This window comes from Chelon labrosus (genome assembly GCF_963514085.1).
Source record: "Chelon labrosus genome assembly, chromosome: 14".
Lineage (NCBI taxonomy): Eukaryota > Metazoa > Chordata > Actinopteri > Mugiliformes > Mugilidae > Chelon > Chelon labrosus.
In genome coordinates this window covers 16,148,301-16,160,049 of record NC_140347.1, presented here as the reverse complement: position 1 = coordinate 16,160,049, position 11,749 = coordinate 16,148,301, and the positions used below count along the sequence as shown (strand labels likewise).

General features: G+C 43.4%; 1 protein-coding gene across 1 annotated transcript; it reads left to right on the top strand.

The window, feature by feature from the left end:
- Window positions 1-782: 782 nt before the first annotated feature.
- rbm25b (RNA binding motif protein 25b) lies at window positions 783-11,466 on the top strand. Its single transcript, XM_084560672.1, has 17 exons — window positions 783-911; window positions 1,441-1,541; window positions 1,674-1,891; window positions 2,222-2,279; window positions 2,460-2,620; window positions 2,725-2,910; window positions 3,037-3,120; window positions 5,489-5,760; window positions 5,938-6,055; window positions 6,203-6,292; window positions 6,473-6,546; window positions 6,850-7,000; window positions 7,230-7,671; window positions 9,000-9,295; window positions 9,426-9,524; window positions 9,619-9,666; window positions 10,524-11,466. Exons 2-17 carry the CDS (start codon window positions 1,463-1,465, stop codon window positions 10,614-10,616), a joined length of 2,469 nt encoding a protein of 822 aa, XP_084416798.1. The 5' UTR covers window positions 783-911; window positions 1,441-1,462; the 3' UTR covers window positions 10,617-11,466.
- Window positions 11,467-11,749: the final 283 nt, after the last annotated feature.

The window sequence follows — 11,749 nt, the reverse complement described above, 5'->3', positions numbered from 1 at the left end:
TACTTGTCAGCTGCAGCCCTCGCGACCCAGCTGCTGTCAGAGAGGTCGAACTACAACAAAAACACCATGGCAACCAACAACTCCGCAGCATTACAGTATACAAATACATTACACAACATTAAAGCGGTTTTATTTAAAAGATTGGGAAAATAATAGAAACCAAAATGTATAATAAAACCTATAAATGTGTGACTGTATGGGTCAGAGAAGATAAGACAGGAGAGAAGTTGGTCACCGGGAAATTTGGACTTTGAACTATATTATTACAAATTGCGGACAAACCTGCACTGTATATTGAGATATCTACAAATCGCTACACATAACTATCCAACTCAGGTTACAGACGGATATTTAAAGCTCAAAAAAACATTCACTCCAAAATAGACGCTGAGCTGATTGTTGATTATGGTTATTAATGTATTAAATAATCAATTATTTACTGAGTAATTGATGCAACCGAGCAATCAGTTGGCATTTCTGGTATTTATAAGACGTTTGGTGTTTATTAGCTCTTCAAGAAATACTTTATATAATAAAATATGCTGTATAAATGTTTTACATATAGAAAACAGCAAGATGTTATTGATTTATTATTTATTGCAATAATATGAAGTATTATGACAGACGTTCTATTAACACGATTATAAAGTAGTATAAATAATATTATAAATTTACGATTATTAGTAGACCAGATAGAGCGCACTACCCTGCTAAGCTCCGTCCACCGGGCGCGTCCCGCTACACAAAACAAGCGCCCTCGTTTTACGGAGCGTACAGCGCTTGCGTCAATGTTTTTGAAGGCCCGAGACTAGCCATCGTGCTAATCCAACAATCGGGACGTTAGACAGATTTCCATAATAAATAACCTTCTGCGAGTGTTTTTGAATCCTTTAGCCGCCACCTGATTCTGGGTACGTATCTACGGACATTTCTACATTTATTTAAAACTAATATTTAGCCCGGTAAAGTGGATATTGCTTGTTAGGTAACACCATCTCTAGCTAATGTTAGCCATAGATGTTAGCTTAGCCTTGTTTTAGCCGTGCCGGGTACGGCAGCGTGCTCTATGCTAGCATTATCTTGGTGAGCTGTGTGTCTTTTTTGTTTGTTTTGTGTTTTTGCCGAGCCATTGTGTAGCTAATACGCAAACAAAAGGGCAACAATACGCGGAGTGTGAACCTTCATTTAGAGACCATAATGCCACTTAAGATAAGCTAACTTCAAGTATTGTTAACTTGATAGCAATCATCACATACTTTATGCATCTGATTTTGTATGGTTTGTACAAACGCAACGTAACAGTGTAGTAAGTCGGTGTTTTCCTGGGTGTGAACTGTATTTGAATTTACACTGTTGTTTAATTTACATAGTATAGAGGACTTCCTGATTTGAGCAACGTTGTGCATTGACTTGTAATAAATGTCACTGTTCTTTCATTAGGTCGGTCCAGTTCACAACCAGAATGTCCTTCCCCCCTCATTTAAACCGGCCGCTGTTGCCCCCTCCTGGGTTGCCTCCTCAATATGCTGGCTTCCCCACAGGTAATCCTTCCAACAACTGTGTTTGACTACCTATCACGTGATATACGCCAGTGTTGAACTTATTCTTGTTTCTGAGGTAAACTAGCAGCCTTCAAGTGTCTAGTTGACTTATATTCACTTTGCCTGTTGCAGGAACCCCAATGATCCCGGTCCACATGGGCATCATGGCCCCTGCCCCTACAGTAATGGTGTCCTCAATGGCAGTGGTCAGCAAACCTCCAGTCCCTAAGAAGGACATTGTTGCCATGCGAGCCAAAGACAACGACGAGAACAGCGGGCCCACCACCACTGTGTTTGTCGGGAATATATCAGAGAAGGCTTCGGACATGCTGATCAGACAGCTGCTTGCGGTAAGTGGGAGAATAGTATTTACACATCTGACGTGTATTTACACAGTCTATCAGATAGTAGTCGAATATCCCTTTTTTTAAGCAGTCAAATCTACCACGTGTTTTATTTTTAAACAGATCTAGTTGTGTAACTGAATGTCCAGGTAGTACCAGCAACTTATATTAAATAATATACCTATATAATATCCTTTTGTTCCATAGCCATTACATTTTTTAATTAGTTGTGTAGTCATCCTGTTGAAATTTTGACCTCTGAACTGTAGCACTTAAGACAAAAACCCACTTCTACTTGTGTCATGATCTGTTTTCTTCTCTATGTTCATTTTATAGAAATGTGGAATTGTTCTAAGCTGGAAGAGAGTCCAAGGAGCCTCTGGCAAGCTTCAAGGTAAATTATTATACACTCTTCAGTCAGAAAACTTTCCACCTTGGCCGTCTTGGATGATCAGTGTCAGGGTTCGCTTTAAACTGAACAGAAGAGATCCTTTGTTCATTTTTATTTACTAACCTCTCAAGCTGCTGTTAAAATGTCATATTTAATGTGTTTCCATGTCAATGTGTGTTGCAGCTTTTGGTTTCTGTGAATACAAAGAGCCAGAGTCCACATTGCGAGCACTGCGGCTGCTTCATGAGCTGCAGATTGGAGACAAAAACCTGCTGGTGAAGGTGGATGCAAAGACTAAAGCTCAGCTGGACGAATGGAAGGCTAAAAAGAAGACCGCGAATGGGGTATGAATTGGTTTTGGAGAACTGCTGCACACATCTTAGATTTGTTAAGCAATTGAAACGTGTGTCTATTCTGAAGTGGCTGAATTAGACTTGTGCATTGTCAGAGTAAGAACGCTGAAGGTGGAGGAGATGATGAGGAGGAGGTTCTAGATGAAGAGACAAAGAAGAAAGATCAGATTGTCAAAGGTGCCATTGACGGATTGATGCGAGAATACGCTGCCGAGCTTAATGCGCCTTCGCAGGATGAGGAGTCCCAGCGACGAAAGAGGAAAAAAGAGAAAAAAGAAGAGGTATACCAACATTTTATTGAATCGTAACTTGAATTATTCAAAAAAGCTTTCACTGAACCTAAATGTGGAAGTGAGCCTTGTTACTTAACATCTTGAGAATTTACGTTTCCTTCCTTTTCTCCTCAGGATGACATTAACACAATCGACATGGAGGAGGACAAGAGAGACCTGATCTCCAGAGAGATTAGTAAATTTCGAGACACTCACAAGGTAAAGTGGCTTCTTCAGTCTTGTACTTGACATTACAGGTTTTGGACAGCAGCTGCTCACATAGATCACTCCTAGCGTTTGCAGATTTATTTGACACATTTACCACTTTACTTGATCTCAGTGACATGCATAGTGCGGCCCAAATTGGCTTTTGCCCTTAAAATGTACACAGTCAAACGTACTAACTCGCCCCATACTATATGAAATGTTTCATGTTCAGTGTTCAGACACCACAAGTAGGTAGACGGCTAGTATTCTTGTCACCTTTCTCGGGCCTGATTTGACACGTGTGACCACCGTAGTGAAACTTAGGTGTGACCATTATAGATCCATTTCTTCATTCATCACACAAAAATGCATGGAGACGATGTAAAGTTACTTAAAAGCTAATCTATTCATTAAACCCCACCATTATGATAGTGATCATATGGTGACTAAAGCAAGATGAATCTCACAGCTTTGGAAAAAGTTGCCAGGATAGGATGTAAGTATGAGCCTTCATTTTCTATATACATATACTGGGCGCCCCCCTCTTGAGGACTTGCATTGGGGCAACTGCACTGCTCTGCTCTGTTGTGTTTGTCGACTGTAAAGCCCTTGAATCTAGCCAACTGTTTGACAATACAAACACACGTCCCCTCCCCGCTTCGTGAGCCTGAATTTACGACGGCGTCGGCCGGAAAAGCTGGAGAGTCGGTGAACCTGTGCGAGTCCTCTGTAAATTATGGTTTGTCTTAATGGTGTTCATGTTGAAGCACAAAGGACTCAATAACCACTGCAGTGACTTTGGCTGTAGCATTTGTTATGCTAGTGTGGGGTGGGGGCGCCCTCTCCACAGCAGTACGATGATCTGAAGACTGGCAAGGTGCGTGCTCTCTGTATGTGTCGTGCGCTTTCTCTCTTCAGTCTCTTCTTCATCAGTCTCCTACTCTTTCTCTCTCTCTCTCTGCCTTAAGTTTTTATTTCCTGCAAGATGGATCAGTGAATTTGTCCATCTGTTAAAACAACTGAACAGGATGATTCAAGTACACAGGTCTTTTTTTGTATTTGAGGCTCTTGCTAGATTCAAGTCCGGCATAGATTTAATTAAAAGCAGGAAATAGCACAGCTCATTGGTCTGGCTTTTTACAGTTAAAGTTCTTTAGCAGTTCTATAAGCTAAAAAGATAATAACTATATCTGGTAGACCGTTAGACGCAAAAAGCAAAATTATTGTCAGCTGTTTTTGCAGGTTGTCGAGCCGTGGTTGACGCTACAGAGGTAAGTAAAAAGACACCTGGCATTAACTCTACCAAACAAGTTTGTACTAGAGCCAGACCTTTAAGTAATAAGAAACCAGAGCCTCATGAGTTATTCTAAATTATTAAATCGTCTTCTTTATCATATCATGAGCTTCCTTCTCTTGCATTACACCCAAGTGTTTGAGTTCAGATGAAATACAAAATTGTTTGCTTTTACTGCAGCACAAGAATTAAGAAACTGAACATTATGACTCATTATGCATCAGATCCAACTTTAACTATAAATATTCTCAAAGCCTTGTGTGTAATGCCCTTTAAAGGCAGAGTTGTGGCGTGTGTGTGTGTGTGTATGTGTGAATACTTGAGTCACGGAGAGCTACTGAAGACTCCTGCAGGGGTAAGACCGCTTCTACAATTTCATATATCTGTGACGAAATGTACCTGATGTTCATGATGTTCATTTCTTGGCTTTTAGCTCTATAGCGAATGCTACCATTGAAGTAAAGGCTTTTGATGATGATGATGATGCTGATGCTGATGATAATGATGATGCTTTAAGAAAGACAGAATCCCGTAACATTTTTCCCTTGTATACCGTGTGACCTGCTTTCCTCCCAGGCCTAACTTAAAAGGCTTGTAGGGGCAGCGAAGGGCTGAGTCCGTAGTTCAACACCTGTAAGTCACAAACAACTAGTTCAACAAAAGACTGATGCCTGTTTTCTGTTTTTGTTTTCCTTGTTCTGAGACGAGGACTCTTAAGGAGAGAAAAAGCACTGTCTTTTGCCGCGTTTTTCTCGTTATGAATGCCTCAAGCTGAACATGTTTCACAGATCATTACGACCAGAAAGTGGTTTCCAGTTAAATTCTTGCTAAACTTTACACTGCAAGTTTGAAGCAGCAAAGTTCACCTGCTTTAGATGAAGCTGTTTCTCTGCAAGGGAGAGCCTTTTGTTTGTTCTAGGTTTTCCCAGTTGGGACTGCAGCTTCTCTTGCAGGCTTTGCACCAATTAGCATGTGAAACCTCAAAGTCTGGAAACCACTTGATCTGTGCACATTAGGATCGTGACTGCAAAGACTCGCCGGATCTCGTGCGGCGCCCGCTGAACCTGTCTGTGTTTTGCTCTGCAGAAACTAGAGGAAGAGAAGGACAAGCGGGAGAAGGAGCGGCTGGAGTTCGAGCGGGAAAGGAAGGAGCGGGAAAAGGAGCGAGAGCGGGAGAGGGAGCGACGGGACCGCGAGAGGGAGAAGGAACGGGAGCGGGAGCGGGAGAGGGAAAGAGAGCGGGAGCGGGAGAGGGACCGAGACAAGGACCGTGACCGCAGGACCAGAGAAAGAGAGCGGGAGAGAGACTGGGAGAGAGACAGAAGCCGGGACAGAAGTGCAGAGCGCAGTCGATCAAGGTGAAGGACAGCTTACAATCAAACAGCAATGATTATTGATTGTGGTGGATAATTAAACATTCAGACAGATACTGTACCACACTGGAAAGAAGATTTATTTCTAATACTTGTGGGTTTTATTTTATATTGTGCCAAATCAGACGGAGTCATAAGGTATCCGTAACTTTGTTTTTGCAGGGAAGTGAGTCGAGACAGAGACCGAGAAAAGAAGCGAGACCAAGAGGATGAAGAGGAGGCGTATGAACGCAGGAAGCTGGAGAGGAAACTCAGAGACAAGGAAGCAGCTTATCAGGAGGTAGGAAAGACTCAGTTAAATACAAGAGATTTCTTGGTGTTTTATGTCTTCGGATGACAAAAACATCTCACGCATGCCTCTTCCTAGTTTGTCTGGGGAGGTTTTTGAATACAGTTGTGGCTTACCTTGACATTATTTCTCTAACAGCGTTTAAAAAACTGGGAGCTCAGGGAGAGGAAGAAGGCGCGGGATTATGCCAAGGAGACCGAGAGAGAAGATGAACGCCGACGAGAAATGGTGAGGAGACGCTGAATGACTGTCACAGCATTGTCCTTCTCTGAAAGTTCTCAGTGTGGTCATTTATTTATTTATTTATTTATTTTTTTTTTTACATAAATCAACATAAAATGTAGTATTGCCAGCATATGGTTTTGTAGAGAGAAATGAGCTTGATCCTGTGTTTTCTTGGTCCTTTAGGTCAAAGAAGGCAAACGGTTGAAAGAGTTCCTTGAAGACTATGACGATGAAAGAGATGACCCCAAGTATTACAGGTGAGCAGCTGAAGAAATAAGCCACAGTGCTCAGCGCACACATGCCTCTGATGCCTTTAGATGTCTTGAATTTGCAGATATGTGACGTTTAAGACAAATAATCATTTCCAATTGTTACTGAAATGTTGTATATTCTAGATAAACATGAAGACTAAACCTTTTAAGCATTAATTAATTATGTGCGACTGATAAAAACATGGTTTAGCAGATGCAGTGTGACCCAAATCTGACTAACATCAGTGCATGCAGCGCTGCAGCTGAGGCCATTGTTCTGAAGGCTGTTATTTCCGGTGTGACCCCTAGGGGCAGTGCGCTGCAGAAGCGTCTCAGAGACCGAGAGAAGGAGATGGAGGCGGACGAGCGTGACAGGAAGAGAGAGAAGGAGGAGCTGGAGGAGATCAGACAGAGGCTGTTAGACGAGGGACATCCAGACCCAGACGCAGAGCTACGCAGGGTAAGCTCGTCTATAATGATAATAATAATAGTGATGATGGTGTGTTTCTCTTCTTGTGTCTGTGTGTAGTGGATGTGCATGCTGTCTGTTGTCTTTGTGAAGGTCACTTTATGATCTGGATATCTCTGCACGTCAGGGCTGTCCTGCTTTCGTGGTGTGGTAACCTTCTGTTGTGTAAAGCGCTGCGTGTGGCTGATATTTTCTGCATATCCGCCTGTTATTGGTGCAGATGGAGGAGGAAGAGGAGGAGCGTCTGAGGCGACCGCCCATCATCCAAGAGCCAGAACCCGAGGAGGAGCGGGAACGCCACAAGAGTTCGCGAGAGCACCGGGACCACCGGGATCACCGGGACCACCGGGACCGCCGGCAGGAGCAGGACAGAGCGGAGCCCCGCCCGCGGCCCAACCACCACTCGGACGAAGAGGTGGAGGAAGGCGAGGAGGAAGACTACGACAACGACGAAGAGAACCCAGAGGCGAAACCGTGCCTGAAGCCCACGATGAGGCCCATCACAGCGGCGCCCTCGGTGTCGTCGGCCAGCGGCAACGTGTCTCCCAACACGCCCGGAGACGAGTCGCCCTGCGGCATCATCATCCCCCACGAGAACTCGCCGCCCGACGCTCTGCCGCAGGAGGAGCACCGGCCGAAGATCGGCCTCAGCCTCAAACTGGGTGAGTCTGAAAGACCTCCGTCCGAGATAGAAGACACACAGACACTTGACTCTAATCAACCAAACAAATGACAAACGTCTTCTAGCTTCAGCTTTAATGCATTTCTTTGTTTAGTTCAGTTTAATTTGAATTCTGGCACCCTGTAGATAAAACTGAGTTGCCGGAGGTAAAAAGAATAGTTATTTGCTCAACAGGAGAATAATTGAGAAGATCCAGTGAGCATGCAGCACAATTTGTATTTCATTACCGAATGTGTTTCAGCTGATAGAGGAAATACGAATACCTCTGCACACAATTACACAGTCCCACAATCAATCAGGTCCATTTTATTGTGAATAAATTTAGTTCCCCAGCACTCAGATAACAAGTATGACTACATCACGGTTATTCTTCTGTCTGTCGCCGTATAAAACCCTCCTACATTACTTGATTGACCCGGCAGATCTTTGCTGGAACATACTGAAGTCTGAACAGAGCGGTTCCACACGAAATATCCGGGCGAGAACGTTGGTCTGGCTTTCGAAGCTGTTTCTGATTCAGGTTTTTGGACAAAAGTCAGCTGCTCTGTAATTTAGAAGAGTAATTGCTAATGAATGTGGTCGACTGCTGCCAGCCTACTCACAGGACATTTGTGGAGAATTAATTTCAGTGGTTGCTTTGTTACACGACACTGGTACAGCCTGGAGCCACACACAAAAATGCTCACGAACAACAGTATATGCAGAAAGGTTTCCCTCTGTTTCTTGTTGTGTGTAGATTAACTGTCAAGTTTATTTTAAATTGGTGCCAGTCACTGAAAGAGGGAAACCTTTAGAGATCATTTTGCTTAATACGATGCAAAATTCACAAAGCAGAGACTTGGACCTAGACGGTCCGTCACTTGACCAGTACAGTATTTTTCTTTTAGATTTTTATTTATTTATTTACTTATTTTAAACAAGTCCTGATCCCACCATAGTTCTTGTCCCCCTTCCACACATCCATCCTTACAAAGCAAGTCTTTGTTACGGTTTCTTTTTCCACCTACAGTACGTATATGGAGCACAATGAGCCCCATTATCTGTGGCTGTTGAACTTTACTGGGGTAGTGGCAGGAAATAACTGTATGAAGAGGAGGTGAATCTGCAGAGAGCAGGGAAATAGGCTGAAAGAGTTTTGATAATTGTGGTAGGATTCAGACTCGATTAGAAAACTGATTACTACAAACTGATGTAGATGATTGCATTGGTATTAACCCACCTAAAGTCAGTATTTATTAGATGCACCTGTCTGTGTGGACAGATCCAAGTCAAAAAACTCTACTCATAAAACTTGTGTGGTTCTTCCAGGTGCCACGGGGAGTCCCAGTCAACCCAACGCAGTCAAGAGGAAGAAGCTTCCGGTGGACAGTGTCTTCGACAAGTTCGACGACGAGGAGGCCGACGAGCAGCCGCGCAAGAGGAAGCTGGTGCCGCTGGACTACGACGACGACAAGAGCCTGGGCGTCGACGGCGCCGGGCTGTCCAGCATCAAGGGCGCCAACACCGAGGAGAAACGCAAACACATCAAGAGCCTGATCGAAAAGATTCCCACGGGGAAGCCTGAGCTCTTCTCCTACCCACTGGACTGGTCTATGGTGGACACGGTGAGGAGAGGACGACATATCTTGTTGCTGTTAAACTTTTTAGTTTATTTCTAAGTAAACATTTAGAATATTAACCTTGTCTAACCTCGTCTTTGCTAACAAAACAACGATCTTTTCTCTCGTTCTGTAGACGCTAATGGAGCGACGTGTTCGGCCCTGGATCAACAAAAAGATCATTGAGTACATCGGCGAGGAAGAGGCAACGTTGGTGGACTTCGTCTGCACCAAGGTATTGATCACACCGCGTCTCCACATTTGGCTTTTTTTTTTTTCCTGACTTGGAGGAGAGCAATTTATGATATGTTTCCTCTGTGTCCTATCAGGTGATGGCTCACAGTATGCCACAGAGTATCTTGGACGACGTTGCCATGGTGAGTGTCACAGATGCACTGATGAGGTTTCTTATTAAGATGAAAAGATGGGTAGTTCTCAGATTGAGATGCTGAAACCAGATGATTATTTGTTAGCCTTCTCAGATAATACCTATCATATCATACATGACGTGGTGACGCTTTCAAAAATGAATATTCAGGGTTCCCACGCGTCCTGGAAAACCTGGAAAACCTGGGAAATGATTGACCAATTTTCCAGTCATGGAAAACGTATGGAAAATGAGAAAAAAGGTCAAATGTCCTGGAAATTACTAAGTTATCCTGGAAAATTATTTATCCTCCCCCCTACCTTCTGAGCGAATGCAAACGGGTTAAAAGTTATGCACATGCATGTCTTCTGGGCAACATACGGCACAGAGCTTCTCTGCTTCTAGCCAGCGCAGCGCCCCACGTGACACTGCCAGCAAATCAAATTTGATTTTGTCGCTAGCTTTAGCAGAGAATTTCTGGCTTTAGCGACTTTTCAGATCCCGCGCCTAGAGACAAAACTCGGGACTACGGTAACTTGAAAAGTGCCAGTGTCGCTAGTGTCATTCCAAAGAATGAGCGGGACAGGGGAATGTAGTAGTGTATGACATGATAACCTGTCTCTGTAGCAGCTGAAAATGTCCTGGAAAAGTCCCGGAAAATAATTTCAGGTTAGGAGTGGGAACCCTGATATTGAAGTTTAATTGTACAGAGTTTTCTTTTTCATTGCGCCATTGCATTGCCTACGTTAAGTTGCCAAGTCGTCGGGTTGCCAAAGTGTGTCATGTACACAACTTCCCATCATGTCATAACCACAGGCTTATTTGTATTAATGGTGCAGCTCTTTAAACTCTCCGTTTCCGGCTCAGGTTCTCGATGAAGAAGCAGAGGTCTTCATCGTGAAGATGTGGCGGTTGCTCATTTATGAAACCGAGGCTAAGAAGATTGGGCTGGTGAAATGAGAACCGCTGGATGAAGACGATTATCATTTTTTTTTTCCTCCCTTATACATTGTGTATAATCGTGTAGCGAAATCATTTCCCCGCCCCAAACACAAGTGACCATACCAGACTGTAACTGCAGATTCAGCTCATCCTCTCGTTCAGGGCATGTCTTCTTTTTTTTTTTTCCTCAACATACTCAGGCTACACCCCCTACCTTCCTCATTTATCCGTTTGCAGGTGCTGACCGTGTCGGTGTGCTTTGTGTGTATATACAGTTCGACATTATGTGGTTACAATGACGTAATTTAGAGAGGAAGCTGCTGACAGACATCCAGGACCTTTTGTTGTTGCTGATACGGACTATTGGCCCCATGCTTTTATTTTTATGCATGCCAACACACATGTTTGTGAGAGCAGCTAGCTTGTCATTTCATGAACTTTGCTTTAAAGTCTTTGGCTCGCAGTTGAAGGGGAGTTGGTCAAGTGGACACAGACTTGGGGAGTACGTGAAACACCAAGGATGTGATTAATTTTTAATTTCCAGGGGTATTTATTGAGGCTTTAGGACACAACTCCAGCTTAGTTTTGTCATGAAACATCTTTTTTTTTTTTTTTTCCTCCTCTCATTCCTCATGAACGAGTTGGAACGTCCTCGCCTCAGATCACCTCCTGAAACTTCTTGTCATTTTGAAGCGACTCTACTGACCAGACCCCGAAGCTCTCAAAGCACACACACGCCATAACCACTATAGGAAAACGAGCGAAGAACGGGGAGGGGGAAAAAAACAAACGTTTGAAGTTGTGAAAACGCTCTCCATTTGTTTTTGTATTGGTGAACATTTGAATAAAATTGATTTTTATAACTGTTTGTGAACCTGTTTGATTCACTTTTTAACTTTAAACAAATCACTGCAGTTAATTTGGATTTCACTGATTTGAAGTTAGTGAGACTTTGATGAATTATAGTAGATTAGTAGCATAATAGGAAGATGAAGACGGCAGAGTGTGTGAGTGTATGCTGAATGAACGGCGTGATCTGACGAACAAGGTCGTCAAAACGACTGGCCGACATTTGAAAAGTGTTTCGTCGTCCATCTCCCTCAATGCTTAGTGCATGTGACATATGCTGCAGTGGGAGGGTCCTATGAAGA